We start from the raw sequence: 17,260 nt of genomic DNA on the forward strand, positions 1-17,260 counted from the left end.
TGGACAAGAACTGTGTCTACTGAGTCATAGATCCCTCTTTGTATTCTCAGAATCCGGGGCATGGTAGGTGCGTCAGCGATGTTTAATTAGTAGTTTCTTTCTGGCTGAACTCACCACCATTTCCAACCTAACTCCATTATCTGTGCATTGGAGCTCATTTGTTAGTCAATGACCCTCCCAACTCCTTCTGGTCTCTTCCGTAGGAGAAGAAAGGGAGCTAAAAACCCAAGAGCAATGGAGCTGACTGAATGTAGCTGTGGTCAGGTAGACTGGAGAGAGCCAGTCTTTGTAGCCACTGAGATCGATGGGCTTGTGATCCAGACAACCGGCACACCATCCAGGCTTTATCCACTCACTATGATTAATAAACCCCAGGCAGAGGTTTGGGACAAGTTTAAAATATGGCGTGTAAAAAGCTTGTATCATATGTAAATAAATGTGCACTCTGCCAAAAAATAGCAAAAATTATTACATTTTTTCTTGAAAAAATACATAAAATAATTCTGTTTAAAGCCTAAATGAAAATTTAGATATAAGAGATTGAGTTTTTGCTTGTAAAATCAAGAAGAAGCCAGAGAGGACAGATGACTTGAAAATTTAAAGACATACATATTTAATGACATGCTAGAGCATCTACATTATTTATAATAGTCAGGGTACCCTCTGGCTGAATTTTAATTTGATCATAAGCAAACTGGTAAATTTTTGCTTTGTAAATGGACGTTTGTTCTTTATGTTGAGAAACAAGCTGAAAAGAAATATGTACCTGCAAGAAAAGGAGTGATTTCAAAGTCTCTTGCTTTGTGATAAATAAAACCCCACCTTGTATAATATTATAACCATTTCCAATGATATGCATTTTCTGGAGGTTCAGGGGAGGTTAGGATGGATGACAATTGGTATATAGGATAGATTTTTTTAAAAATCACCTTATTAGCAAAGCGAATTCCATCACCATTATATACTACTTTATACACATTCATCTTTGTGTAGTTTTATCCTGCTTTACAAATAATTATATCATAGTTGTTCTCAAAGCTAAAGTAGTTCAGACAGACATGTAAAAGGACAAAAATCCGTCAAGTTTAATATCAGAAAGTGAAGAAAACAACAGCACGTTATCCTATTTGTGTGAACTTCTTTTCATGACCTTTTTTCTGGCCAGATCCTCACAGAACAGAGTAACAGCTGGAATGTTGATCTGGGCAATTCATAGAAAGATCAGTTATTTTGGTAATTACAAGTGTAAAGATTAGGCCTTAGTGGTTCAGCGTTAGTTATCTGATTTGTAGGAACTGCCAACAGATATTACAAATCTGACCTACTGCCCAGGAAAATAATGAACAGTATTGGGTTCCTGCCAAAAGATCATTTTATTCCACAAAGTGCATTTGAGACTAGTGCATATGAGGAAACTATGTAAATTAATATGGAGAAGAGTTCCTGATCACTAAATTACCCCCAAACTGCAAGAAGTTTCTGGTGTAGAGTCCTAGTCCACGGCCATGTTGCAGAAAAGAGAAGATTCCATTTGCCACAGTGAATGTGAGGAGAAATTCCAGACGCATTACTTCACAGCTGCTTCTTCCCCCAGCGTACCCCCACCCGCGCCAGCACACTTGTGCACACAGGGACCCCTCGCCAATCACTGTCCTGAAAAACTGCTGGCCGCAAAGTTTTTATTTCACCCTGACAACTGAAGGCAGGAACAGTTGTCTGACACAGCTGCAGCCTGGACGCAAAGTTTAGGAGGTGGGAGCAGGCAAATACAGTTCCAGTGCTAATGCGGGGATGATCTTTCTTAGAGCATGTACCCTTGGAAACTCAGGCTCAGCAGCAGGCATGCAGTCAGCTGGTCACTCAAACCCACAGAGCGCAAATCTCAAAACCCAGTTTGAAAGAAGAAAACCTGTTACTTAAAATACTTAACATTTATATTTAAATTAAAAAATATAATTAAAAATATTTTTAATAGTTGTTTTTTACTCCAAATCTAAGAAAGGAACAAAAATATGAGGAAATAGGTTTCTATGTATACGTCTTAAAACTTGTCAGAAGACTTTGTACATATAATGTTATCTCTGGACCAACATTTTCTTAGCATAGTCATTTCTCACTTTTAATATCTGGCCAAAACTTTATCATACTGCTCTTCTATTAAAGAAATGAAGTAGATGCTCTGCTTTATAATGATTACCATTTTGAATAGAATTTTCCAGGAGCATGACATGTGCTCAATAAATAATAGCTGTCATTTTTTATTATGGCAACCCATGCTGCCCAATACATGCTCCAAGGATCATTTACATTTTGCACAAATATAACATTTTTTGTTTTATAACATGGTTTTCAAAATGTGGAATATGACCCCATCAGTGGGTCATGAATTTAGTGAATCTCAGCCAGAATTTTATAAAAAATGAAATAAAATGTAAAAGAAAATATCTGAATGCATATCATGTGGTAAGAAAAAGTATTGTTTCATGAAACTTATTTTAGTGTTGTGGGTACAGTGTGTGTGTGTGTGTGTGTGTGTGTGTGCAAAATGTATTTCTAACTATGGGTTGCCTTAAAAAAAGTTTGAAAGTCATTGTTACAAAGCATATATTTCTAATGAACATAATGAAAAGGTAAGTATTCACTCTAGATAGAACAAAGCAAATTACATTTATTTATCTATAATTAATAATAAATTGTTTTTAAAAATATTTATTGTTTCCCTAGCTGGCTGGGCTCAGTGGATAGAGCATCAGCCTGTAGACCTAAGGGTCCCGGGTTCGATTCTGGTCGAGGGCACATGCCTGAGTTGTGGGCTCAATCCCCAGTAGGGGGTGTGCAGGAGGCAACCAATCAATGATTCTCTCTCATCATTGATGTTTCTATCTCTCTCTCCCTCTCCCTTCCTCTCTGAAATCAATAAAAAAAATATTAAAAAAAATCTTTAGTGTTGAGAGTATTACAGATGTCCCCTCTTTTACCCCCCATTACCCCGCTCCATCTGGTTTCTGCCCCACCTCAGGCCTTCATCATCCTATTTTCTGTGTCCATAGGTAATGCATATATGCATATAAAATCTTTGGTTAATCTCTTCCTGCCCCTCCCCCCTGAGATTTGTCAGTCTGTTCCATGTTTCCATGCCTCTGATTCTATTTTATTCACCAGTTTATTTTGTTCATTGCATTTCTGTTAGTTTATTTTGATTTTTGATTCAATTGTTGGTAGATATGTATTTATTGCCATTCTCCTCCTCCTCCTCCTCCTCCTCCTCCTTCTTCCTCTTCCTCTTCCTCTTCTTAAACAGTACACTTCAACATTTAATGTAATACTGGTTTGGTGGTGATGAGCTTCTTTAGCTTTTTCTTGTCTGATCTTCAATTCTAAATGAGTGTTAGCTGGTTAGAGTAATCTTGGTTGTTGGCCCTTGCCACTCCCTTCTGGCCTGCAAAGTTTCTGTTGAGAAATCAGCTGACAGTCGTATGGGGCTCCCTTGTAGGTAACTAACTGCTTTTCTATTCATGCTTTTAAGATTCTCTGTCTTTAACCCTTGGCATTTTAATTATGATGTGTCTTGGTGTGGGCCTCTTTGGGTTCCTCTTCTTTGGGACTCTCTGTGCTTCCTGAACTTGTAAGTCTATTTCTTTGGCCAGGTAGGGGAAGTTTTCTGTCATTATTTCTTCAAATAGGTTTTCAATATCTTGCTCTCTCTCTTCTCCTTTTGGCACCCCCATAATGCGAATGTTAGTATGCTTGAAGTTGTCCCAGAGTCTCCTTACACTATCATCATAAATTTTTTTATTCTTTTTTCTTTTTGTTCTTCTGATTGGGTGATTTTTGCTTCCTCATATTCCAAATCATTGATTTGATTTTTTGAATCCTCTACTCTACTGTTATTATTTATTTCAGTTAGTGTATGCTTAATTCCTGTCTGGTCCTTTTTCATGTATTTGAAATTCTCACTAAGATCCTTGAAAGTTTCAGTAAGTCCCTTGATACTCTCATTAATTCCCTTGAAGCTCTCATTAAGTCCCTTCGAGCTTTCATTAAGATCCTTGAGTAACCTTAAAACCATTGTTTTGAACTCTGTATCCAGTAGTTTGCTTGCTTCCATTTCTTTCATTTGTGACATGTTTCTTTGTATCACATTTTGGCTCCTTCCCTGTGTTTGTTTCTATGTATTAGGTAGAGCTGTTATGGCTCCTGGAATTGGTATTAGGTGTCCTGTATTGCCCAATGGCTCAGTCTCCCCAGCCAGCTGAGCTGGGAACTCTAGGTAGGCCCCTGTGTGGACTGTGTGCACAGTCTTATAGTTAAGCCTTGATTGCTGTTGGTGTCCCTGGGAGGAAATGACCCCCAGACCAATTGGCCTTGAGGACCAGCTATGTCTACAATGGAAGAGCTGCTGTGCAGGAGGCACCCCTATGCAGCAGGACTTGCTTCAGTGGGGCTTTGGTGCTCACTGAGTCTTCCCTTTGAGTGTGTCACTTGTGGATGTATAGAGTTGTAATCTGGTATGGTCTAAAGCTTACCATTGGGTGCACTGGCTATGAAGCCTCCCAGGAGATACAAACTCAGACACTGCCTTTGTGAGATCTGCAGGTGGCTGCTACTTGTTTTAGGCTTGGAAGTGCCCAGACATGGCCCAGCTGTGAAGCAAGGTAAGCTGCTGCTAGTGCCAGGTCTTGGGCCTTTTATTGATAGGTTTGGGGCACGATGACACCAGCGGCTGCTTATTTGAGAGATTTTAGCAAAGTCTGAAGCCTGAGCCAGGATAGGCCATTCATATGGAAAAGCAGCTGCAAACAGCTTAGGTGGGGCTACATATTGGATTGGATGGGGTTTCAGGGAATCACCAGGGTAGAACAAACAGTGTGGGCCATGCTGATGGAAACTCAGATATGGCTGTCACTCAGCTCTGCAACAGGGGAAGTCTCAGCACAGGAACAATGACCCCTAGGAGCACCCCTGTCTGGAATAAAGACACCCCAAGTTTCTGACCTGATGCCAGACAGTCCAGTTCCTCCCCATATGTCCCTGGATTCTCCCAAAGTCACCACCCAGCTCTAGAGCTCAGAGGAAACAAGACCATATAAGTTTGTGTGTGGGCCCTTTAAGAGGAACACCTAGGACTCCAGCAGCCTTTATGTTACTCAGCCACAATCCCCACTGGTTTTTATATCCTAAAGTTAGGAGGACTTCTCTTTACAGCTCTGGGACCCTGGGCTGGGGGTCTGGTGTGCAGCTGGGAACCCCTGCTTCTCACAGGAGGCCTTGGAGATATACCTCCCAATTAAAAAGATGCCACATGTGGGTATTGGACCAGCCCGTTCTGCACCTCTGCTTCTCCTACCAGTGTCAATGTGCTTTCTTCTTTACTTCTCTAGTTGTAGGACTTCCATTCAGCCAGCTTTCAGATGGTTCAGAATGATGGTTGTTCAGTATTTTAATTCTAATTTTGATGTGGTTGTGGGAGGCAGTGAGTATAGGCATTTACCTATGCTGCCATCTTGGTTCCAATCCCAATCAATTCTTTTTTTACATTTAAAACAAAATTACTCAGCTCTGCATATTGCATTAAAGGTATTCAAACCATTTAAAATTAAATTTCTATTCATTTTCCATGGGCACCATTAGAGAATTAACATTTGTTCACATGATTATTTTCAATAAATTGCTGCTTATTCCTGTTTCATTTGAGATATCCAAAGACCATTGATGTTTAGTTTGTTATTTTCTCATGATGACCTATCTTCATGGCAAACTTGTGACAATTTTCCTTGATGACAGATTACAAAACAGCATCTCATTGGAAATGTATGAAAAATAATTCCACCTACACATTTCCACACATACCCTTCAAATATTTATGAACTCTTCTCTCAGAATTCATAACATTGTGAGCAAAAGAAAAATAATCAACTCAATTATTGTTTCTCACACTATACATTTCAGTTTATGGAGAAAATAGTCAAAGTAGAAAATAAAAAGAAGTGTCAGTCTTTAGGGGTCAATGTTAACATTTGTACAAGCATTAGGGAACAAATGCATAAATCCCACTCTCCCTTGAAAAATCACAAACTCTGCTTTCCTATTAAGCCTAATCTACTAACATTAACATTTAGAATGAGGTTAGGTCAGTGGTCGGCAAACTCTTTAGTCAACAGAGCCAAATATCAACAGTACAACGACTGAAATTTCTTTTGAGAGCCAAATTTTTTAAACTTAAACTATATAGTTAGGTACATTGTTATTAACTTAATTAGGGTACTCCTAAGGCTTAGGAAGAGCCACACTCAAGGGGCAAAAGAGCCGCATGTGGCTCGCGAGCCGCAGTTTGCCGACCACGGGGTTAGGTGATACAGTACAGCTATCAGGAAAGTGTGGGTTCTACCCTCAAATAGAATTCACAAATATGCCATTTCAACTCAGCATTTACTCTAGTTAGACCATCCACTGTGACCACTGAAAGGTAACATTCATTTCTAACAGAAGGGATTTTTCCATGAGAAGCATTTCCCAAACAGGTACATAGTCTTAAAAGGTCAAAGAAGATTCTAAAAGACCCATAATTCACAACTTAGTTCAAACTATTTGCTGAGCACTTACTCCATGCCAGGTACTATGGTAGGGGCTAAAGGTAGAGATGAGTTTCCAGTCAAATGAGAGAGCTCTGGAAGCACACAAAAAATTACAATTCTATATACTGAAGGCTATGATTGAGGTATAATAAAACTATGAAAGAGGCATAAAGGGAGGGCCATCCATTCCAGATGGAGAGCCAATAAAGATCGATGGAAAATTCTTGAAGAAGTGATGTTGAAGCTGAGTCTTGGAGAAGAGGGAAGGTGTACTTCCCCCAGAGAACTCAGGCCACATAACATACTATATGTTTGGGACATTGCAGTAAAGTCTGGCCCATATGAAATTTGAAAATTTTGAAATAATGACAATTTGATTTGGTTCAGCCTAAACATTGCATATGGTCAGGATTCCATGAGCAGTTTCTCAGTGTTGGGATGCAGTGAGATAAGGGAGGGTAAGAGAGGAAGCTGAAGAAGGCAAAGTTCAGATCAACATCTCATGCAGGAATTGAAGTGGGAACAGACACAGCTTGGGATTTTAACCCAGGACTAGGATATCATACAGACTAGTAGAATTGCTTAAGTATTCAAAAATATTATTTTATAAACTTTAAAACATCAGAAGAGAAAGCAAAAACATTACAAAAGACATTTTATTCATAATACTGTTTCCTTAAAATTAATAACAATTTGAAACCTTTCTACTTCCTTCCATTTTTATGACAGTTTTTTTTAAAAAAAATTAAATCTTTATTGTTCAGATTATTACAGTTGTTCCTCTTTTTCCCCCCATAGCTCCCCTCCACCCGATTCCCACCCTACCCTCTGCCCTTACCCCCCCAACCCCACTGTCCTCATCCATAGGTGTACGATTTTTGTCGTCTCTTCCCGCACCCCCACACCCCTTTCCCCCGAAAGAATAGTCAGTCTGCTCCCTTTCTATTCCCCTGATTCTATTATATTCACCAGTTTATTCTGTTCATCAGATTATTTATTCACTTGATTTTTAGATTCATTTGTTGATAGATGTGTATTTGTTGCTCATAATTTGTATCTTTACCTTTTTCTTCTTCTTCCTCTTCTTAAAGGATACCTTTCAGCATTTCATATAATACTGTCTTGGTGGTGATGAACTCCTTTAGCTTTTTCTTATCTGTGAAGCCCTTTATCTGACCTTCAATTCTGAATGATAGCTTTGCTGGGTAAAGTAATCTTGGTTGTAGGTCAGTGACGGCGAACCTTTTGAGCTCGGTGTGTCAGCATTTTGAAAAACCCTAACTTAACTCTGGTGCTGTGTCACATATAGAAATTTTTTGATATCTGCAACCATAGTAAAACAAAGACTTATATTTTTGATATTTATTTTATATATTTAAATGCCATTTAACAAAGAAAAATCAACCAAAAATATGAGTTCGCGTGTCACCTCTGACATGCGTGTTATAGGTTCGCCATCACTGTTGTAGGTTCTTGGTATTCATCACTTTGAATATTTCTTGCCACTCCCTTCTGGCCTGCAAAGTTTCTGTTGAGAAATCAGCTGACAGTCGTATGGGTACTCCCTTGTAGGCAACTGACTGTTTTTCTCTTGCTGCTTTTAAGATTCTCTCTTTGTCTTTTGTTCTTGGCATTTTAATTATGATGTGTCTTGGTGTGGTCCTCTTTGGATTCCTTTTGCTTGGGGTTCTCTGCGCTTCCTAGACTTGTAAGTCTATTTCTTTGACCAGGTAGGGGAAGTTTTCTGTCATTATTTCTTAGGTTTTCAATATCTTGCTCTCTCTCTTCTTCTGGCACCCCCATAATTTGGATGTTTGGTGCGCTTGAAGTTGTCCCAGAGGCTCCTTACACTGTCTTCATATTTTTGGATTCTTTTTTCTTTTTGTTTTTCCAGTGGGTGTTTTTTTGTTTCTTCATATTTCAAATCTTTGACTTGATTCTTGCAATCGTCTAGTCTGCTGTTGGAACTCTGTATAATATTCTTTATTTCAGTCAGTGTATGCTTAATTTCTAGTTGGTCCTTTTTCATAACCTTGAGGGTCTCACTAGATTTCTTGTAGATCTCATTAAGTTTATCGGCAGTTTCTAGAAAATTCTTGAAAAACCTTATAAGTGTGGTTTTGAACTCTATATCCAGTAGTTTGCTTTCCTCCATTTCTGTCATTTGTGACCTGTTTCTTTGTCTCCGCATTTTTGATGCTTCCCTGTGTTGTTAGAGTGGTTTTCTGTGCTAGGTGTCCTATAGGGCCCAGTGGCTCAGCCTCCCCAATCACCTGAGGTGGACACTCTTGGTGCACCCCTTTGTGGGCTTTGTGCACAGTCTTGTTGTAGTTAAGCCTTGATTGTTTTAGGTATCGGGGTGGGAATTGACCTCCAGGCCCATTGGCTGTGAGAATCAGCTGTGTCTGCAGTGGGAGAACTTCTGAGCTGGAGACACCCTTATGGGGTAAGACTTGCTTCAGTGGGGCTTTGGTGCTCCCTGAGTCTGCCCCCTGAGTGTGTCCCTTATGGATCTGAGGAGTTGTAATTGGATAGTCCCACTCTGACCACTGGGTACACTGGGTCTTGGATCTCTAAGGAGGTGCTAATTTAGCCTCTGCCTGAGGCTACCCAGCAGGAGCTATGGAGAGATCTGCAGATTCCTCTTCTTTGTTTGGGGTTTGGAGGTGCCCAGATGAGGCCCAGGTGTGAAGCAATGCAAGCTGTTGTGGGGCCTTGGGCCTTCTTTTGGAAGTTCTGGGTCTCTCTGACCCAGCTGCAGTTTGTTAGGTAATTTTCAGATTGCAAAGGGCCAGATCTTTCATATGCAAAACCCTCTGCTCACAGCTTGGGTGGGGTGGGGGGGGGGTCTCAGGGGATCAACAGGGTGGAGCAAGCAGCTATGGCTGCTCCTTAGTCCTACCCTAAAACCCCACGTCTCAGTGTCCCGGTAATCACTGCAAGCACCTCTGAGAGAAAGCCGCCCTTGAGTTCCGACCGATGCCAGACAGTCCAGTTTCTCCCCGTATGAGTCTGGGTCCCAGGAGACTTGCCCGGAACTGGAGTTCAGAGCAGTTGGGAGCTTGAGACTCCCTCCCGATTGAAAAAGACAACCATGTCCTCAGTTGCCAGCCCTTTCCACGTGAGCCTCAGTACCTCTGCACTTTACTTCCACACCTCCTCTGAGTCTCAGTGTGCTTTTCTCTTTCCTTCTAGTTGTAGAATTTCCACTCAGCCAGCCTTCCTGTGGTTCTGGATGATGTCTGTTTTGTATTTTAGTTGTATTTTTGAAGTGGTTGTGTGAGGCAGCAATTTCCGGTGTTTACCTGTGCTGCCATCTTGGTTTTCATGACACAGTTTCTTAATAATACATGCCATTTAGGATTCATAAACTTTTGCACTCTAGCGCTAAACTGACTACAAAATCATTTCCCATGTAATTATAATGTTACTAAGAGAACCAGTGCATTGAATTTGTGCACTGGGGCAGGTGGCGGGGGGTCCCTCAGCCCAGCCTGTGCCCTCTCGAAGTCCGGGAACCCTCTGGGGATCAGGCCTAAGCCAGTAGTCAGATATCCCTCTCGCCGTCTGGGGCTCTCATAGTCTGGGACCCCTGACTCCTTACCGCCTGCTGGTGGGAGAGGCTCCCACCACTGCCGCTGCACTTGCCAGCCGTGAGCCTGGCTTCTGGCTGACCAGTGCTGCCCCTTCTGCATTGAGCATCTGCCCCCTGGTAGTCAGTGCACATTATAGCAAGTGGTCATTCTGCTGTTTGGTCAATTTGCATATTAGCATTTTATTATATAGGAAAGGATTTTTAAAAAATATTTTATTGATTTTTTTACGGAGAGGAAGGGAGAGGGATAGAGAGTCAGAAACATCAATGAGAGAGAAACATTGATCAGTTGCCTCTGCTCACCCCCCAAGTGGGGATGTGCCCACAACCAAGGTACATGCCCTTGACCGGAATCGAACCAGGGACCCTTCAGTCCGCAGGCTGATGCTCTATTCACTGAGCCAAACCGGTTAGGGCTAGGAAAGGATTTTTAACACTTGCCCAGGGCTCTTACCATAGACAAGTTTTCTTCTCTCTTTTGTATGTCATGTAGGCAATTCCCAGATTTTCCTATGGCAAATGACATTTTTATAAGCAGTTTCTACATGTATGTTTTATCTTATGCTTTCCTTGAGGTAAATTCTAGTGTGAGGTTACTAGGCTACCAGAATGAATACTTCTGTGATGTTTTGCTAGCCAGGTGAAAGAGGGCTTGGTACTTACTATTTTGCTCCAAGTAAGGCCTGTGGTGTGGTGTTCCTTGATGTATGCTTGAAGCTCACTCCAGATGTTCAAATATGACTTCACCCAATCTACATGGCGTAAATCACTTTATTATGAAAGAGAAAAAATGAGAATGGAGTTAGGATCTAAAATCAGATTTAAAAGAAAAGCAGGGAGGCACATGATAATCCAGTAACTAAGGCTGGATGACCTTGGAGCCATTGTCTCTCTAGTTTGGTCACTGTGAACTGATTCCAAAGAGAACCTTGAAAGAAAGGCATTCCAGGTCTCTCCTGAGGGGAGCCAAGTGCCCTGGAGGTGGGGAACAGAGAGGATCAGGGAGGCGGACCCCACAGAACCAAGTTGATTCAGGTCACGTGTCCTCATGTCACCTGTAATGGGAAGATAACTGTAGAGAGGTGACTCTTCCTTTCTGTACTGCTTCCAATGCACAATGAAAAACTAAGTGTTTTCAGGAAGGACAGTGGAAAAGAAAAAATGTCCTTTGGTTTGTTTTCTAATAATTTGGTTGAGTTATTCAGTTGAAGTATAACCAAATTGGAGGATTTTCAACTGGTAAGGACACTGCTGTTATAAGAAAAATGATTTCGGCCCAGCTAGCGTGGCTCAGTTTGATTCCTGGTTGGGGCACATGCCCAGGTTGCGGGCTTGGTCCCCAATGGGGAGTGTACAGAAGGCAGCCAATCAGTGGTTCTCATTATTGATGTTTCTGTCTCTCTCTCCCTCTCCCTTCCTCTCTGAAATCAATATGCATATATATTAAAAAAAGAAAAATGACTTTCTACAAATGGGTATCATTTCATACATCTAAAGGTAACATTCGCCAAAACCGGTTTGGCTCAGTGGATAGAGCGTCGGCCTATGGACTGAAAGGTCCCAGGTTCGATTCCGGTCAAGGGCATGTACCTGGGTTGCGGGCACATCCCCAGTGGGGGATGTGCAGGAGGCGGCTGATCGATGTTTCTCTCTCATCGATGTTTCTAACTCTCTATCTCTCTCCCTTCCTCTCTGTAAAAAATCAATAAAATATATTAAAAAAAAATAAAGGTAACATTCATTTAAATTACCTTAATTTGATACTCACAACCACAATGTAAGCTAGGCGGGGCATTACCAGTACTTTTATCCCAATTTTGCTGAGCCAAGATGTAGTCAATGCTCACCTTTTACAACAGGATTAACATACAGGATTGAGCTGACTGTTAGAAATATTTAACTTGTAGACAGGCAAAAATAGTTGCATTTTCTTTGGATAATTTCCACCCACACATTTTCCCCACTTTGAATGAAGTAGTGGTAAATGAGACAATGATGAAATCTCAGTTAACAAAAACGTAATCACGAACCAGGGCCATTAATCTGAAGACAATCACTGAAGGAGAGCTCTATTACTAAAGCTCTTGTCAATAATGACTTTTTTCTGGATGTATTTTGTTTTGTTTTCCTGGAAATGCTCCATGAAAAGTACCACCAGCACACTAGAATCCCACTATATTAAGTCATGCCATTGAAGAAAAGTGAAATGGGGAATTGAAGTCATCATTATCTACCCTTCAAAGAGGAAAAATGTGAGTGTGGTTTTGTTCTATATTTTTAGATTTACTGATTATATTAATCAAATCTTTGAAAAATCTCATTTTCCCTTTCTTGCACTTTCAGAGTCAAAACCAGAAGGGCTAAGTGTAGTTCCATATGTCTCGTGCATCGGTTTCTTTATCCTATGAGGTGTGCGAGGGTCTTAGTATAGAGTGACCTGCACATAGGAGGCAGTATATACAACAGCTATTGTTAAAACACTAAAATCATTTCAATATAATGTACACACATATTTATATATGATTATTTAATACATATATTGCATAAGTACATATGTGTATGTGCATACAACACACATGTCTATAGACGTTCTAGAAATAGCAGGTTGCATATTTAATATATTTAAAAATAGAAAAGAATATATTTTCTATTTAAAAACTCTAACAAGCAATGAAGTTCAAACATGTATATGCAAATTCATTTTTAACTGTTATGATTTTGACTTGAAGAAAGTTCTATTGAAATAGTGAGGAATAACAATATGATATCTTCTAGCCTGAAATCAGCCTCTATGAGACAGCACATTGAGCAGGACCCAACGACACATCAGGAGCTGCAAACCCATCCTCAGTTTAATTTACTCTGGAGGAAGCTATGGTGGGGGCGTGCGATTTCAATGAGTATGACTCGGAGAGGCCATTCCTCTATAAAGTCAAATTTACTGAAAAAGAGCCAAACCAGCCGAGCCAGTCATAAGGGTTATTTACACAGAGGCAGAGCTCACTACAGCTGGCTTGGGTGCACCCATAAATGGGTGTTAGGTGAGCAGTGTGCAGCATTCTCCTTCTGTCAGGTTAGCACCCCTGGAAGTCCGACCAGTGACTTGGGACTGGTTTGACTACTTCTGGAAGTGAAGTGAAGGAATCCATACCTCTGGCTGCATTTCCCCAGCTTCTGATACAGTCTTCAGGTGGTCCATTAAGTGTCATTGAGTTGTCCCTGATGCTGCCAGCAGTATATTTTCTACTCAATAGCTGACATTGAGAGGCAAACACTGGGCTCTATTTGCATGTGTACAAAAAGCAAAAAACCACAACCCTCCTGGCTGTGCGGCCACCTGGAGAGAATCACACCCATGGCCCCAACACACACTCAGATAGGGGCTGGGAGGAGGCCAGGAGCTGATGACATGAGAGGAGAACAGAAATGACCTCCAAGGGTGATATGCAAAAGAGCAGAGACCTAGGTGTTGCCCAAGGGGTCCAGTCCTGAAAAAAAGGCTAGGCACAGAAGGTCTTTATGATGTGGAAGTCACTATGGGCATAGGTTCGTGCCAACATAATTTTTATGTCCAGCTTTTGTAACAGACTTCATTTCTGAATTGTTATTTTTATGTGAGAAGAGCAGGCTGTCTTGGATTGTTGATGCTTCTTCTCATTCATATTGCACAATTCTATAGTCTCTAATACAACACGGCAACATTTGGAGTTGTATCCTTGGGCACAGTCACCTGCACCACAGTCCTCTGGGTATAGGAAGTCTGTTACTGGGTATAATAATCACTTTATTGAAAGTTCCCGGGGGGTAAAAGGAAAGAAGCATGCTTAAATCTCCTACAGCTGCCCTTCTTAAAAGCTACAAGAACTCTTTTGCTAACATGGGATAAATGAACTATGAAGGCAGCACTGCAGTTTAGGAGGCGTTTTCCTGATATTCAGCTCTAGTGTCTCTCCATTTGGTCCCATTTTCAATTTTAACCCTAGTTTAGGTCTAACATCAATGATCTGGGTTGTAGAAAGCAACAATTTTAAAATTTAGAAGCTGGGTCTCTGGGCATACCCCTTGGTTCAGACTCATCTGCACTTCCAGCAGCCCTCTGAGTGGCTGCTGTTCTTACAGATGTCTCTCTGTCCACCCTGATTGTATTTCATCTTAACGCAATCTCTGGTTTCCCTCAAATTGGCCTGGTTTATCGTCTCATCTCATTTTTGTTCTTCATTTATACTTCATTTCCCGATTCCTCCTTTCTTCTCTCTGCTCACCCACCAACTCTACTTTGAACAGTGTAAAAGTTTTGGGGCCATATAGGGCCGGTCCATCACAAATCATCACAGAGCTCTCGCATTATTGTGGGAATTTGTAATAGATGACATGCATTCAAGTGGGAGAGTCTATTTATTCATTATAAGAAAACTAAGGCAGACTTTCTAAAACACACATATTATCTGGACAACTGTTTCACTTTCCATGTTGCTTTACCTGCAAAGATAGGATTTTTCATTAACATTTGTAGTAAATTAGCTAATAGCCCCTGAAAGGAATCAGGAATGAACTATGTTGAGTTTTAGGATAAATGCCTAATAAGCTATTAACTAGAAATTTAATTTAACACACTGCACATACCTGTGTTTGTAGTCCTTTAACACCCTGTTAGTGTAAAAGGTGGCGGCATCATTCATCTCCTTGACATAAGGGCCGGGTTTGGGGGACTGAGAGAACAGCACCATCACCCAAGCATAGAAGGGAAAAAAAATAGGATAAGAAATAAAATGCCTTAAAGAAGAAGAAAAGCAATGGAGATGTTGACTTGAAAGTTGGAGACAAATTTTGCTCTGTGAAGACTGATGCAACACTTTGCACATCGGAGAACACAAAGCACTGAACTTCAAACAGCACAAGAGCAGCACATTCCGCCTACACAGCCTCGGCCTTCAGTAGCAGACAGAGGACGGAGGCTGAAGGGAGCCGTGGCTTCTCTGAAACGCTCCACAAATGTGACGAGGTGCAGGGCCCACACTGCACCCGACTCACCACAGCTATCCACCCCAGCGCCGGGATGCTTTCGCTGACGGCTGAGAGATGGTTAAACATGGTGCTGCCCCGGTTCCTCTCTCGGAAAGTTTGGATTTCCTGAATCTTTTCCGATATTGGTTTCAGAAGTGCAGCCACGTCATTCTGTAAGCAAACATTGAGCACTGTTACTTAGGACGGGACAGAAGCAGGTGGCCTCCATGCTGGCGTGAGCCGTGGTCAGGACGCACCATTTGTCAGTGGCTTTCAGAAAAGAATGACATTTTTTTCGTTATGATAATGCTATATTTTCATTCTCTGAAATATGAAAATTGCACATAGTTTTAGCAACATTAATGTCTCCTGAGACATGGAAAACCCCCAGCATATGATACAGCCCAGTTAGAGAATTATGCATGGAACAGAGTGAAACTGGGTGAAGATCAGTTACATTTTAAAATGGGATGCGTAGCTCACATGCTGTAATAACACAGGTCTAAAATCAGGGTGGGTGAGAGGTTGGTAAAAGGACAGCTTCCTATTCCTGTGGGAAAATGATGTGAGGGAGGGTCCTTGCCTTTATTAGAGCTACCCTCATCCACGTGAAAAAGCAGAAATCTTTTGTTGAGGCTCTTTTTAGGAAAATGTGATGACATAATATTTATAGTTACCTTAAAGTCTGGTTTGACTTTTTCTACATGTCCTGGGTCAACTGCCTATGACGACTTCTGATTAATTCAACAACTGATTTCACCAGCTATATTAAAAATGACTTTCAAAAGCATGTGAACTGACTTATGGCGTATCACAGAGGTAGGTGCTTGCAACATCTCTCTGCCTATACCCTTCGCATCCTCTACTTTCTCTGGTTTTGAAGAGCAGATATAAGGTTACCTGATTTTTTTTTTGTGTGTGTGTTTGTGCTCCAAAGAAATAGCAAGTCTTGTACTTCAGCTTTGTAAAAGCAGTTGAAGAGGTTTCTAAGTCTTGTTTGCAGGAAGTAGAATAGAAAAGCTCCTAAAGCTCTTTAATTTCTTTAACCAAGACTTCAAAGGTTCCAGCCTTGGCTGCATATCGGAATCACCTGGGAGCTTTCAGAAGCAGAGGCCGGGTTTCACCCCCAGAGACTCTGATTTAACTGGTCTGGAGGTGACCTGGGGTGGGGGAGATTGGAAAAGTTCCCCAGGTAAGATTTTAGTTATTGTTAATCCTTACTTGAGGACATTTCCCCCTTGATTTATAGAGAGAGTGGAAGGGATGGGGGGGCCGGGGGCGGGGGGGAGAGAGAGAGAGATAGAGAGAGAGAGAGAGAGAGAGAGAGAGAGAGAGAGAGAGAGAGAGAGAAACTTTGATTGGTTGCCTCCTGCAAGCGCCCCGACCAGGGCCAGGGATTGAGCCTGCAACTGAGGTACATACCCCTGACTGGAATTGAACCCTGGACCCTACAGTCATGGGCCAATGCTTTATCCACTGAGACGAACCTGCTAGGGGCCAGGTAAGATTTTAATCACTGCTACAGTGGTGGATTAATATCCCCAAATACTAGGGACAGAAAACAATTAGGGAAGTAGTAGTTATGTTCACTGCTGCAGCTTCCAGACCTCACTTTTCCTTCTTGAACCCTAAAGATTCGCTCCCTTAAAATAAATGTATGTAAAGGCTTTAGAATTAGAAAGAATTTAGTTCAAATCTCAGCTCTGCCACTTAACTAACTTTGTGGCCTTAAGCAAATTACTTAATTTGAACAGTGGTCTCCTCATCTGTAAATCAGATATAATACTTATAGCCTATAAACTATAGGAGATACAGCATATTAAATCTCTGGCACATGGAAGGTACATAGTAAGTGGAAGTTATTATTATTACTATTATGCAATTAGCTCAGACTAGAGGTAAAAAGGATGTCCCTTGTAATATGTGATATTGATTTGCTTCAAATAAATGTATATTTGACATTTTTATTTTTCAATTACAGTTGACATTCAATATTATATTATATTCATTTCAGGTGTATGGCACATGGTTATATGTTTATACAACTTATGAAGTGATCCCCCAATAAGTGTAGTACCCATTTGAT

General features: G+C 41.0%; 1 protein-coding gene across 1 annotated transcript in view; it reads right to left on the reverse strand.

Annotated features, from left to right (window-relative positions):
• Positions 1-17,260, reverse strand: part of CAP2 (cyclase associated actin cytoskeleton regulatory protein 2) — a 149,793-nt gene that overhangs the window by 30,493 nt on the left and 102,040 nt on the right. The window contains exons 5-7 of the mRNA XM_036351357.1: positions 15,202-15,345; positions 14,794-14,879; positions 10,834-10,939 (exon numbers count right to left, since the gene is read on the reverse strand). Of these exons, the coding sequence (XP_036207250.1) occupies positions 10,834-10,939; positions 14,794-14,879; positions 15,202-15,345 (336 nt within the window). The remainder of the gene's footprint in view (positions 1-10,833; positions 10,940-14,793; positions 14,880-15,201; positions 15,346-17,260) is intronic.

The sequence above is a fragment of the Myotis myotis genome, unplaced genomic scaffold (genome assembly GCF_014108235.1).
Source record: "Myotis myotis isolate mMyoMyo1 unplaced genomic scaffold, mMyoMyo1.p scaffold_m19_p_2, whole genome shotgun sequence".
NCBI lineage: Eukaryota > Metazoa > Chordata > Mammalia > Chiroptera > Vespertilionidae > Myotis > Myotis myotis.